At 30.0% G+C, this 15854-nt stretch overlaps 1 protein-coding gene across 3 annotated transcripts in view; it reads left to right on the forward strand.

The window, feature by feature from the left end:
• LOC142332003 (uncharacterized) overlaps positions 1 to 15854 on the forward strand; it is a 369173-nt gene that overhangs the window by 252964 nt on the left and 100355 nt on the right. For all 3 annotated transcript variants that reach the window (XM_075378058.1, XM_075378059.1, XM_075378060.1), the window contains one exon: positions 14625 to 14887. In XM_075378058.1, coding sequence (XP_075234173.1) covers positions 14625 to 14887 — 263 coding nt within the window. The remainder of the gene's footprint in view (positions 1 to 14624; positions 14888 to 15854) is intronic.

Consider the following 15854-nt stretch of genomic DNA (forward strand, 5'->3'; position numbering starts at 1 on the left):
GAATTGTTAAAATGAAATGAAAAAATTATGCATTCTTACAATTTTGTACTTGTAAAGGAGCGTTGCTAGCGCTCCCTCTGGCAAGTATGACAACTTGACAGTGAGGCTGCTACCTCTATAATCTTTAAAATAGGGGTTTTTCGACACCTTTAAATTCATTTTATTAAATAAATAAGAATGATTTTGAATTTATGAGTTGTGTTTAATAATTCTGAATAAAAATTTAATCTTATGCACAAAACAGTTTTTCAGTTAGCATTATTATTATTTTTTTTTTTTTTTTGGAGTGTATCAAAGTTCCGCAGTAACTACTATGAAAATATTCACACTTTAGAAGTGGTCCGACCGAGATTAGATGTTCCTGATAGGTCAAGAACGAATCAGGAATAACTCAACAAACTGTAATATACATATTTAAATTTCAATGAAAGTGATGTAGTAGTTTGGAGATTTATGAGCCTCAAATATTTTATACTTAACTAAATATATTTATAATACATTCCAAGTAATTTTCATTGTTTATTTAATATTTATATCGAATACTGTTCATACATACAAACATGATTTTTCATAAAAGAAAATTGTCTCCGAATTTATTTTCAAAATTAAGTGGCCATTCTTTTTTGCAAAAAAAAAAAATTATTTGGGATCACTTTATGGTCCGCACTACTTTTTGGATTAAACTTTCATTCGATAATTTGCCTACTACATAAAGTTTCAGTTTCATTTCATGTATATAATATATTTTTATTAATTCTACATGAAACTCTATCGATAATTCCAACTTAAAGAACTCCAATCTCAACTCTGCAAAAAACGAAAGCAGAACACATTTTGTCAAGCTCAAACTTTCATTCGATCGTTTTCCTGCTACATGAAGTTTCTTTTATATTTCAATTTAAGACTTTTTTTCTACATACAGCTCTATACCTAAACATATTTATGTTGAGCTAATTTTTTTTGCAAACTATTTATATATTAGACCTTCTCAGTTATGCCAAGAAACGGGTAAAAATTTAGTGCGATAGATCGGGTAGTTTTTCGTTTATCCCGAACCAACAAAAACGTCTTCCTCTTTATATAATAGTATTTTTTTTTTCTGGGGGGGCTTGGTATCACTACATAAGCTTGAAGATTGTTTGTGGGATGTAGGAATGGAATTTTGTGGCCAGATCGGGATTCGAACCCGAGACATCCGGATGAAAGGTCGAGAGGTTACCATTCTGCCATTGAGATCAACATTGAAATTTTTTTCACCATTTTCGAAGAATTTTTATCGATTAAGACCGAAGATATTAATCAAAATGCTATACAATAAAGGTACTATCTTCCAGAAACTTCTATAACTTTTTTTTGTCTTTTTGTACTAATAGAGTCGTGAAACGTTGAAGTTTTGCAAAAACCCCGATACCCAAATTTTTTTAAGATGATTTTCCGTTGTTTTTATGACATTTTTTAAGATGTAGAGGGGATACAAAGAAGCAGGACACTCGGATGTTGAAAAACCTGTTTTTTTGCATTAATTGGATCTTGAAACGCGTCAACATTTAAAAGAAAAAAATATATATATATACCATTCTTTTCCTTTTTAGCTATGCTGCTGCAAAAGTAATAAACCAATAACCGAGGAAGTACGAAACTGATATGGTTTATAACAATTTTCAAATTTACAATTAAAGTTAGCTAAATATTAAGCTCTACTTAAATAACGATTTAGTTAAACAATACCGATGATTAGATTTAGTTTAGAAGGTCAAAGATACAAACCACAGTACCGTTTATTGCAGTTAATGATAACAGTGTATCTCAAAGAAAGGATCACATTCGACCTCCATTGTTTATTTCCTTTCTAACTTCGTTTATTTTTTCCTTCTTTTCTTCCTTCCTCCCTTTGTTTACAACATTGTAAACACAACAAAGAAATGTTAATAAAAATATGATAATTACACTAAAGTATATTGTGCATTATCATGAGCATTAGCTATTTATTGTTTTTAAAATGAAATTATTAGCAGTCATATTTTTTGTAACGAATTCGTAAAAGATTTTAATGTATATAATTTTGTTCAGTAATTAGACTATAGTCGACGTGAAATAAAAGTAAAAATCTTTGAAAAATATATTTTAAGAACCACTACCGGTCAGGGCTCGCTTCGCCCACCCGACCTCTAGGCAGGGGGCTCCGCTCCCTGGACCCTCGATGCGTTCATATCCTCATGTTTATGAGAATATTAAGAACTTTACAGATATTGATTAAAGAAAAAAAGGTTAGTAATTTTACTAAATTATATTTCTGTTGCCATGGTGACAGAAAATAAAAATGTTAGCATATATAACAAAAAAAAAATCAACGCACCATGCTTTTTTATTAGAAAAAGAAGAGTAGAAGAAGAAAAAACAGTTATATACAATCTAAATAATTTCAGTTCATTGTTATTCTAGTGTTTAAATTTTTTTTTTTAAAGCCCATAGGAATTAAAACATATTTCCTAGAGAAGTTTCTAATTATTAATATTTTTTTTTTTTTGGCGGGGCGGAGGGTTAGTAAAATTTTAAAGTTCCATAACTTCACAATTGTATTTTATTTTTTTTAAAAATCAAACAAAGTTTAAGTATATTATTATTTGTTATTTATTCATTGCTTTACACTTAACAAACTATTACTTAGAAATAAAATTAAGTAAAAAATTAAAGTATATGTAATTGTATAAGTAAAGAATTATGTAAAAAAAAGACAACAAAATTGTAATGCCTTCCTGGCATTGGCTGTTTATTCTTAAATAGTGAAAGAAAATGATACATGAAAAAAATAAATAAATATTGTTTAAGCTATTTTAAATCGATATTTTAATCGATAATTACAAAAAAAATCTGTTAAAAAAATATTAAATAAATAAAAAGATAGCGTTTTTGATTTTTGGGGAAGGAGAAAAATGAGGGCAAAATTTTTTAACCGATTTCAAAAAAGGAGGTTATGTATTCGACTCATATTTTATTTTTTATGTTTGTTTACGCATAACGTTTTACTTTCCCGTCTATATAGCATCTATAGCTATATAGAAGGGAAAGTATTGAACATCTCTGAGTTTTCACCTAATCTTTACGAATTGGCCGCTAAGGACCCCAGAAAATCGAAAAATGGCATTTTTGTCAGCGACAAAATGTGCGTACGTATGTACTATTATGTATGGATGGTTGGCGAGTAATTCGCCTTATATCTCCAGAACTAATTGACCGATTTTCACTGAACTTGGCTATAATATTTCTATAGTAGGGGCATTGATACTATTAAATTTTCAATTCAAAAGGTTAGGGAATGGGGGGATACAGGGGGCAAAAACGACATCGTTTCCAGATTTTACGTAATTAAGGTTATATATATTTTTTTAAATTTTTGTGAATATCAATAAATAACTTTTGTAAAAAGATTTTTTGATAAATTTCACCTCCACCCCTAAATATTGTTTTAATTTTGAAGAGTAATAGAAGACAGTACTAGGGGTCATTTTCGTTAAATCTTTTTTTTAAAATATTTTTGTGAACAATTATAACAAAAATCTATTGTTTAAAAATTCGTTGCTAAATTGCAGTCCCACTCCAAAAAAAATAGTAATAATTTTGAAACGTTCTAAAAAGCAATACAGTGGGACTTATTCGTTGCAGTTTATTTGTTAGCTTCTCGTTTCGGATCCAAAAATTTGTTCCCCATCAAAGTGTGGTCTTAACCCAGTCATCTTCACTCTTACACACCCCACATCCCACTTAGTGGTCAGACTACTGCTGTAGTCGCTTGCTATGTTGTGACGTCACATGTGAGAGGTAGAATTAAATAAATGAATAATATTTAAAGTGTAAAAATTTATTTAAAGTGGCCGCTAGTATCGCACCACGCACGCGCTTTAGTTAGAATCATTGAATTAAATAAACGAAAATATTGTATTTAATAAAATTATAAATATTTTAAATTAAGATGTGTGTGTAAGCCGTGCGTCAGAAAAAGCCCCGTGACGGGAAAGTCCGACAACTGTGTTGTCAAATTTGTTCCTATTAATCCGATTCCAATAAATCTTGTTCCAATCGACTCAACTACTTTTCGCGGTGGTACAATAATAGTAAAAAATTTTTAACTCAAAAATTCCATCAGAAAATTGACAAAAAACACTTTTTCGCTGTTACTTTTATACGAATTTGAATACTAGGTCGTGGTTGACCTGAGATTGAACAAGACTATACTTCATTTACATTTATACAAATCATCCTCTGAAGTAATACGTTACGGTGGTTCCGGAGGCTAAACAGAAAAGAATAGTATAATATTATACTTTATATTACTTTACGGTATTTTAAATTCAAATCAGGTACTAAAGAACTATATTTTAAATTAGACTATAATGAAAAATACTTAAAAGACTCTAAAATTTCCATAGTTTACAGTTCCGAAAAAACAACGTGAAAATGAAATCCAGCTGCAAATATGTATGTTCTGAACTATACTACTCAATACTGAATTTTTATTTTTCTACATTTTAATTTATCCCATAATATTCTCATTTTTTAACTGTAACAATCTGAAATATTTTAATTGTTTTACGAAATTAACTCAGTTGGCATTTTTTTATTTATTAATATTTATCACTTTATGTTCGAAATAACGCGGTTCGTATATAACAGTTATCTCTGGATGGTTGAGTTATAGTGTGGGGGGGGGGTCATACTGTATTATGTTTACTGTAGAACGTGTGCTAAATTTTTCACAGATATTTTTAAAACGGATATATTTAAAAACTATTGTTTATAAAATAGCTTATACTAAAAGAAAAAATTGCTAAATTTTATTTATTTATTCTAAATGTTTTCTTTTATAAAAATCATTAATAAAACATATTTTTGTAAAAGATAAATTTACACACACAGTCATTGACATCTGACACTACAAATTTTAGCGATTAATTCTATTCATTAGAATTTGTATATTTCGTGTATTGTACAATATTTTATATGATTATTACTTGTTTTTTTCCAAAAAGATTTATTGGTATACCTGGCTATAAACAGAATACATCATATATATATATATTTTAATTTTATTACAAAATGTTTATTTTTGCCTTTTATATAATTTTCTGTTTAAGTACACGTGCCAACCCATGAATCAAATATTTTCTTTAAGTGACCATTTATACTTTTTTTTCTTTTTTATTATCTAAATAAATAATATAGATAAAAAAAAAACAGGAATAAATGAATGTTTGATAAACAGCATTTTTTTATTATCCAATTTAACGAAGCGTATTTTATAACCATTAGTTAACTTCAAAACTTTTTTTTTATTATTATTATTATTTTAATGTGAATGAATTATATAAATGGTAATCTGTAATGGAATCAGAAAAAGATAGATAATACAATTAAAGTGAGATATTTATATAAAAGAAGATACTCGTAGAGAATGTGAAAGAATGAGATAGAAAGCGACAACAGTGGGCCAAGGTCGTTACGGAAACCACAAGGTCATTGTACTTCCCAACCGGCTACGGCTGGTCACTAGTACGACTTGAGGTAGATGTGATGTTTCTATAGTATTAAAGAAAGATAATAATGACTTGTGTACATGTTAGCGGTATATTCTGTTGTACTGTTATTACGAGTAACACTTGCAATTTACCTTCCCGCAATTAACAGCTATAATATGGTTTTTAATAACAATACTCGTAATAAAATCATTAATCAAATAAATGGAATTAAATATTTAAACTACACATATAATATGTAGGTTCATATTAATTGTTTTTTATTCATTACTAAATAAATTTGTAGTTTCATAAAAATTATAAAAAATCGAGGATAATCGTACTTACTATCCAACTCGAATTTTTAATCTTCATAATTTCATTTCATTAATTAAATATGTTTTAAAATTTATTATAAGAAAACTGGAATATATTTTATCACCGTTTATTTTCTAATATTACTTGAATTTACGCTCTTGAAAAACTGATATTTTCCAAATGTTTCTACATCGAAACAGAATATTATTTTTTTTATATGAGATCACCACATTGAAAAAATTATTTTAAACGACATTAAAAAACAAAATCTTTTGATATAAAAAACTAGTTATCTATTATATTATAACTTTAATCAAAATGTCGGTCACTTATACTTTTTCACAGCTAGTTTTAAAAGTGGCGTACTGTACATCCAAGTACTGGATTTTAACCCACCGGGTTAGTCTAGTGGTGAACGCCTTTTCGCAAATCAGCTGATTTCGAAGTCGAGAGTTCCAACGTTCAAATCCCAGTAAAGGCAGTTTATTTTTATACGGATTTGAGTACTAGATCGTAGATACCGGTGTTCTTTGGTGGATAGGTTTCAATTAACCACACATCTCAGAAATGGTCGACCTGAGACTGTACAACACTGCACTTTACTTACACTTATACATATCATCCTCTGAAGTAACATCTGACGGTGATTCCCGGAGGATAAACAGGTAAAAAGTACTGGTTTTAGGGTAGGCGTAAGCTGACCCCGATTTTTTCGTTTAAGGTCAGTATTACGGTATTCTCCCTACCGATGCAGTGAAGTACTTCGAGAAATAGATACATAAGAAGGCAACGTTCTAGAGACAACTAGCAAAAGTGTCGGTGAAAGCCAAGAAAATGGCTCCCGCCGTAATCGGATAATGACCAACATCGAAGCAGATGGTCTTGCCCCTTATGGTGCTCTCAAAAGTTTTGTACGGAACACCAGTCTGGTCCGTCGCGCTGGAGAGGAGGAGAGTCCGCCGTGCAGTTCTTAGCCGGCTGCACAGGGCTGTCTCTCTTCGGATACGATACAGGACTATCTCAAGTGATCCCATCGGCGTAGACATCAGACTTGCATCCCTGAATCTCCTCGTTCGAAGAGGGAAATGTTGTACAGGGAAGCGGATAATGTGGATGGATAGGTCTCGTTTGCCCGCAGGTGTCAAGAAGGATGGGATCAGTCGACGAAAGGCAAATGGACTGACAGACTGATCCCGGGTCTTCAAAGATGGGTGTTCCGAAAACACAGGAAACTGGGGCACGACTTCATACCCAGTTCCTTACCAGTTACGGGTGTTTTAAGGGATATTTGTGCACACGGATTCTGAGACCCTCTGAGAAATATGATTATTATGGGAAGGAGCACACATCCATACATTGCTGGGAAGAGAACATACTGTAGAACACACGGTGTTCATGTGTTATCTATCCTGTAGTATAGAAAAGCATACAGGATAGAATTCGGCGTGCTTACCCATTATCATTGGGGCTATGCTACAGACAGAACGATCGTGGCATGCGGTGTCCACGATGTTGGTTAAGAATATCCAGACAAACATACTAGAAAAAGTACAAAGGAGAATAATTCCCTTTGAATCTCCTTTGGGGCAAATCTCCAGCCAAAAGAGTCGAGGTTAAATACGTTATAACAAATAGATGGTAAAAATAAATACAAATTTGTTTGGATTTTGGGCTTTTTTTGACACTTTTGGTCCAGTAGACTGCAATAAAAAGGGCAGGTGCACAACTAGATATTACAACAGTCGTTAATCCAAAATTTCAACATCCTACGGCTAATAATGTTTGAGTTATTCTAGCTAACGTACGTACATACATACGTACGTACAGACGTCACCCCGAAACTAATCAAAATGGATGGTTAAAATGGATATTTCCGTTGAAATCTGAAAACCGAAATATTTTGCTATCACAATACTTCCTTTTCTTCGTACAAGGGAGTAAAAATATACATATTTTTTTAATTTATTGATTTGAAAAAGATAATATTATTAAAAAAAACTTTTTTTTTAATATTTAACACTTGGTTAATATTTTTTTAATTTATTGATTTAAAAAAGATAAAAAATAAAATATTTAAATATTTTCCATTTGGTTAGAAAAATGTTGCTAAATATTATTTGACCTTTTTGACTTCTCTCTCAAACTACTCCTATACATTTAAATTATTTGTTGTTGAAAAATAATTTGTTGTTTAAATTATGTCATTATAAAAATACAGTAGCCTAATATGTACTATTTATGGAACGTAGAAGGACTGATACTAAAATATAAATAAATTTTAAAAAGCTTTTATATTAAATAAAAATAGTATTTAAAAAAAAGTAGTTTTATTATATTTAAAATAAATAAATCAGAAAAGTTGCCAAAAACATGTAAATCAATAAACTTACGTGAACATTATTTTTAACGTAAAATTATTAATGAATAAATACATATTTTAAATTAATGATAGTGGTTTTTTTTATTAAATTACAGAATCTGCTTATAGCATTAATTACATAAATTTAAAAGACACATGTTTAATTAGAATTTGTCATAAATTCACACTTATATATAATGCTGAAATTTATAAATCCTGCAAATAATTAAGAGTTTTATCACAATTTGTCACTTTATTTAAAAACTTTTCTAGATCTTGAGCGATCTTCTCTTTCATTCTTTCTATACGGTAGCGTGGACATTCGGTAATAATATGATTTACTGATAGATAATCCTGGTAATATCTACATATATTTCGTTCATTTTTTAATATGAGATGTACGAGGCTCAAAGAAGTCAAAGAATCTTATTCTCAATCGAGTTATGATAACTTGTTTTCTGGAAAATAAACATGCAGGATTTTCTTCATAAATACGTTTTCGTGTTTGAAGGAATTATTAAGCTTTGATCTGTTGCCACTTTTGTTCCACCTATTTATCTATTTATTATTTATTTTTTTAGACAGTTTATGAGCTTCTTTAAGAGTCTGCAAAATGTTGAACTGTACAGTGTTCGTGAGATTCAGAAGCTTGTTTAGCCAAGTTATTTGCTTCTTCATTAAGTTTAATACCTAAGTGGGATTGTATCCGGCTGAGTTTGAAGTCTGCAGAAGGTCTTTTGACTTTTATTTAGTTGTACGTTTCGTTTATTTTTTGGATTATGGCGATGTCCGTTAATTTATTTTCTACTGGTGTTTTACACTATGGAAATCTATAAAGATTATTACTTTTTCGATAACAGCTTCGTCGATGTGTTTGATTGTTTGTATGTATAAATAAATGTTAGCTTAAAACTCAATAACCACTGATCCGATTTAAAGTATTCTTTTACGATTGTTTTTATTAAACTTTACAGAATAATTTTAGACGTAAATTTACTTATTACTAGCAGACCCTGCAATGCTTCGCTACTACTTAATTTGATATATTATATTCATCTGTATATATATATATATATATATATATATATATATATACAGATTAAATGAACACCACTGAAAGTTTGATAAAACATTAACAAAATGAACACAACGGAACTTCACAAAATTTAACCTTTCCCTTTTACCCTTTCTCCCTTTTATCCTTTCCCCTTTTCCCTTTTTTCTTTTTTCCCATTTCCATTTTTGTAATATTATCTTTCCACATATCCCTTTCCCCCTTTCCCCTTTCCCCATTCCTCTTCCCCTTTCCTTTTTTCTTATTTCTTCTTTCCATTTATTTTTCCCGTTTTTCCCTTTTTACCTTCTTCTCTTTTACCTTTTTCGACTTTTCCCTTTTCCGATTTTTCTCTATTTTCCTTTTCCAATTTTTTCCTTTCTCCCTTTTTCACCTGCTCGTAAATCGGTCCAGTAGTTGTTTAGTCTATAGCGGACACACATATCGGAAACACTGAAATGGAATCGTAAAGTATTTAGTATAACGTGTGTTGCTTTTACGTCCAACAGATAGCGCTGTTTTTTAAAAAAAAGCATATTTTTACCTGTCACACGTGTGACATCTTAGGTATATAAATAGTAGTTATATAAAAACACGCCCGTATTCGAAAGCTACGTTGTGTTAAAATTTCAAAGCAATCGGTGAAGAAGGTTTTGGAGATTTAAGATTTTGAACAAACGAACATTTACATTTTTATTTATATAGATATTGATTTTATTTATCAGGAAATCTTTTAATTTTGTATCAGGAATAAAGTTAACGTTAATATAAAACGATTTCTTTAATTTAGAGCAATAAGTATCGCGTTTTGGTTTTAATTTTTTTTAACCTCTTTAACCGGGACCACCGTTAGATATTATTTCAGAGTATGAGATAAATTAGAATTTTTGTAGCGTTTGAAAATGCCATGTCTGACCGGGATTCGAACCCGGGACATCCGAATGAAAGGTGGAGACGCTACCGTCTCGATGAAAGGGGCCGAGACGCGTTTTGGTTTAGACTTTTTTTCTTTTCTCAGAAGATCTTCAATCTTTCGCTCTTTTATTGTTTCCTTTCTTCCGCCCATTATTCAGGTGTATACATTTGTTTTTTTCTCTATGAAAAATTAGAATCTTGTATCAATTTTATAAATTCATCTATTTTTAATCAATCTTAAAAGATGATCAATTTCTATATTTTATATTTTTGTAAAAATCAAATATAATTTATTTTGTCGAACTGTTGGTTAAATATCCATAGAATCTTTATTTTTATTTATTTTTTGGATTAAATCGCCAATTTTTTTTATATTTTTGGAAATTTCGTTTTTATTTTTCAGTTTAAAAATTTCATTTTCATATTTCGGCACGTATATTTTCCTTAAAATTTCAAGCAATTTTGTTTTTTTTTAAAGAGAAACCCCTTTTAGAATATTATGTTAAATAATTTTTTTATGTTATTTTGAAAAAAAAATAATAAAAATAAAATTTTAAAGTTAAAATAAAATTTGTGGCGCAAAAAAATCTACAATTAATCGAACATTTTATTTTTTCTACATTAAACTGTACTTTATTTGTCTTTAAAAAAAAATTGATCGTTAAGGATTTATTTTAGTAAAACAATTTTTTTTTTAAATGGCAACAGAGTTAGTATACTTCCCCGGTACTAAGAAACTGAACTGTATTTCGAAAACTGATTTCTGGAACGGTTTCAGGATTTTCCCTTACTCTTATTTTCATTTAAATTTTAAAGAAAATTAATTTAATTAAATAAAAAAGTTGTTTTATTTAAATAAAAATAATTATGTACAACGTAAGGAAACGTTTTTATTAAGAAATATCTTTTTATACCTTATACGCGGTTATATATTTATCTTCTTCTTTTTCCTGTTTAGCCTCCAGTAACTACCGTTTAGATAATTCTTTAGAGGATGAATGAGGATGATATGTATGAGTGTGAATGAAGTGTAGTCTTGTACATTCTCAGTTCGACCATTCCTGAGATGTGTGGTTAATTGAAACCCAACCACCAAAGAACACCGGTATCCACTTGATCTAGTAATCAAATCCATGTAAAAATATCTGGCTTTACTAGGACTTGAACGCTGTAACTTTCGACTTCCAAATCAGCTGATTTGGGAAGACGCGTTAACCACTAGACCAACCCGGTGGGTTGGTTATATATTTATCAACAGCTATCTTCCGCACTCCACAGCCCATGTTTTTCGGTCCACCCAAAGGTGTTTCTCCATGCCACTCCTGCCATAGCTTCAAATACATCCTGGTACCATCGTTTTCTCGGTCGTCCATGTTTTATTCTCTCATTTTAAACCCATTCATATATTCGCAGAGGTAAGCGATCGGAATCCATTCTCCTTATATACCAGTATCGTTGAAAGTTGTTCCTCTCGATGGCATCCAGCACCGTTCGTTCAATCTTGATTTTCTTCCGTATATCTTCATTTCTTTTCTTATCCTTTAATTTTAACTGTCACAACATCTCAAAAAATTCATTACCATCGATATCAGTTTCTTTTTGATTTAGTCATTTAACTACCATACCTCTTTTTAACTGTATTGTGGATGGAAAGGAGAGAACAATCATATCACTTCTTAAATATTATGTATCCAGAAAAAATATTGTCTTAAGCTCCAGCGAGTATTACAATTTTAGTACTGCATAGTACGTTGACAAGAAAAAAGTTTAGAGAAAAAAAATTTACGGACAAAGATCTTGGGGAAAATATCTAATTCAATAATAAGCTGGAAAAGAAAACAAAAAAAGGCTGAACCAAATAATTCGAAATTTTATCGGGTGCAATGGAGAAAAACAGTCGAGAATTTTTCCGGTTAGGTCATCATTTTTCAATGCTGATAAAAAAAACGAATGGAGATGATATTACTCCATTTTTTTTTCTATAAAAATATGTGTATAGAACGTAGCATCCGAGGTTATGTAATAAATAAAAACTGAATAAATATATATATATAAATAATAGTTTTTTATCCGAGAGTTTTACTATTGTTAATGTATAAATTGCTCACCTTCGACTGCCTGTTATCATCGCTCCTTTACATACATAAAAATAAATTAATAGTGATTAAATACGTAAGAAATTATAAATCCTAAAATAGAATTAATGTTATAGTGTAAAATGATATTATTTTACATTCCTTTTTTAACGTTATTCAAAATACTTAGAAGGTCATGTAAACTATCTGAAAAGTTCTTTATTCGTATTACTATCAAAAAATAAAAAAAACAAAGATGTTTTGTGTTTCTTTACTTCATTTGTGTAATAATTTTAAATTTTATGTCTATTGCGGTATAAATGTGTAAAATTTTTACACTGCCTATAATAATAATAAAAAGTGTTACAAAAGATTGAAATTCTATATTATGTTAAAATTAACATTAAAAACAAATTACTATAAATGCATAAAACGTTTTTGTTTGGTTATGTAATCAGACCCGTCTAGGGTCCAGTTTTCACTTTTTCTTCTTTCTCATCGTTATAAAAAAAAGTAAACAAAAAATATTGTAATACTATCCAATATCCAAACTTAAAACTAAAGTAAAAAAAAAAAAAAAATACCAGAATATCTATCTCTAAGATGTTATGTATGTAGATGGTATAACATATATCATAGTGTATCGTTACGTATTTAGTTTATCCGTCAAGAGATGATCAAACACCATAATTTTTGTTTTTATTTTTAATTTAGCCGTAAGGTATAAATAAATCTCTCTTTATAGTAGTAATAATAATAATAATAATAATATAATAAATGTACATCTATAATGGTTAAAAAAATGTCAATAATAACATATTAACCACATTAACTTTTATTAATTATTACGTAATAAAGAAATATAATTTCTATTAGAAAACAAATAACCCATAAATTTAACAATTTCACTGTATTTTTTCTTATATAAAATAATCTTAAATATTTATAAAATTTATTTTTAAAAATTACTGCTTTTATATTTCTCCTTCCATGTATCTGCTTTCCAGAGAATATTCATATTATCAGACGTTATTTTTATAATATTTAATTAAATTTAACATTTTTAAAAACGTATTTAGAGGGTGGCATCGCTCGATCCGCCACCAGACGACGCGCCCTGTAGGGTTGACAGGCTGTCCAGAGGGATGTTATTAAGCGTATGTTTGATATTATAGCCATTCATATAAAATCGGTAGAAGTATTAAAAAGAATAAATGAAGATAGAAAGGATGAAGGATTGATGAAGGAAAGGAAACTGGATCGAGCATATAAAAAAGAGAAAATGAATAGTAAATACAGTTCTTGAAGGTTTCGTTGAAGATAAGAAAAGAAAAGGATGAAGTTAATAAATGATATAAAGGTTATAATGAGAGAAAAGAAAATCATTGGACAGAAACAGATGGAGACAACAGTCGTGTCAGGGACCTACTCTTTTTCTGTTTCGCCTCCGAAACCAAATCCACCGGGTTGGTCTAATGGTGAACGCGTCTTCCCAAATCAGCTGATTCGGAAGTCGAGAGTTCCAGCGTTCAAATCCTAGTAAAGTCAATTATTTTTACACGGATTTGAATACTAGATCGTGGATACCGGTGTTCTCTGGTGGTTGGGTTTCAATTAACCACATATCTCAGGATTGGTCGAATTGAGACTGTATAAAATTACACTTCATTTATACTCATACATATCATCCTTCGAATTATTATCTGAACGGTAATTACCGGAGGCTAAATAGGAAAATGAAAAAAGCCTCGGGAACTACCGTAAGGTATTACTTCAGAGGATGAATAAAGATGATATGTATCAATGTGAATGAAGTATAAGTTTGTACAGTCTCAGGTCGACCACTCCTGAGAAATGTGGTTAATTGAAACCCAACCACCAAAGAACACCGGTATCCACGATCTAGTATTCAAATCCCTATAAAAGTAAGTGCCTTTACTAGGACTAGAACGCTGGAACTCTCGATTTCCAAATCAGCTGATTAGGGAAGACGCGTTATGGTCCGATTTTTTCAGTTAACGAAGTTGACCGAAATTTTGGGACGAGTTATTTTTAAGGAACAGTTTGAAAGAGACAAAATTACGATAGTTGTAGTGTTCACAAGAAAGTGAAAAATTTGTGTGTGTGTGTGTGTGTGTGTGTGTGTGTATATATATATATATATATATATATATATGTATAAATCATTGAGCTGACAGTGGTTTTGGGGTCTGAAGGATGTGAAACGCGAAGATATGTCGAATTTTCCGGAAGTCGAATTATGGTACCCATTACAATAGATAGCTTTCTTATGAAATCTACCTAAAAAAACTAAAAAAAAATCATGTTATATTGAAAAAACCTATATAATTTTAGTGAGGATATTAAATTTTAATCGATTTTTTTTATTGCAGGTATCAGCAAAAAATGAAGTCAGTAATCAGCTATTATCGGCTGGTCCGGATCCGTCTGATGAAATAGTTGATTTCAAATATAATGGAGAAGATGTTATGATGGTATCAAGAAAGATAAGACAGAATACTCGCCATCACCATGTCCTTCACCATAATTTAGAAGCACAATGTAGAGGCGACACAATTGATGTACACCTACAATTTGAAGAACCATTCCAGGGAATTGTTTATACTAAAGGACATTTCCATGATCGTAATTGCAGGTTAGTTATATTAACTATTTAAAAACATTTAATTTAAACATCTGTAAAGGTAATTCTGTTGTATGTAGAATTTTTTTTTAAATAACCACTGAACCGATTAAAGTTATATTGTTTTGTTAGAAAATATCTCAGCGAATCTATGATAGGAAAAATAAACTTTGATTGGAGTATCAAAGAATTGTAATATAATTTATTGGTAAAATAATTATCCCGACTTAAAAAATGTTGGATGTTTTCCATTTTAAAAAGCACAAACTAGTGCCTTTTGTTCAAAGTTTTTATATTTATGCAATGGCAACGCTTCTAGTAACCTTTTTACGATTTGAAAATTATGGTTAGTGTTAAATTGTTTATTTTGTTTTATACTATTGTTCAGTGGCGGCTCGTAGCTAAAATTAATGGGAGGATGCTTCTCCAGAAAATTTTTTTCTGAGCCTTTTCAAGGCCATGGTTAAAGTTTTCTGTAAAATAAAAGAACCGGAAAAAATTAATCGAATAGAATAGCTGGAAGCGGGATAATAATCTAATTCTACACTTTATCACATTCAAGAATATGGTTCACGGTTTTTAAGCACATTGTGCTTAAAAACCGTGTACCATATTCGGTAACCGTGTACCGTATTCGGTTTAACAGAGTAAATAATAAAATGTCAATATAGATAATACTTTTTTAGTATTATTAGATAATAACTTAATAAAATGTCCGCGTAAAAACACTACAGTCCAATGGTACTTAATTTAAATTTCTATGAACACAGAAACAAATACATAATTATTTTTTACTAATTACCTCTACTTTCGTCCTTTCAGAGTGTTTTTTGATAAATCTGTCAATCAAAGACCTCTTGCTTTCCGCCATCTTCTGACCACTACTGAAAAAACAACTAAACCGCTTTCATATTCCTTCAACCGACCAAACTAGAAAAGGTAACGAACAAGGAACGTTCCATAAACACGCGGAGTAAAA

The sequence above is a fragment of the Lycorma delicatula genome, chromosome 11 (genome assembly GCF_047948215.1).
Source record: "Lycorma delicatula isolate Av1 chromosome 11, ASM4794821v1, whole genome shotgun sequence".
NCBI lineage: Eukaryota > Metazoa > Arthropoda > Insecta > Hemiptera > Fulgoridae > Lycorma > Lycorma delicatula.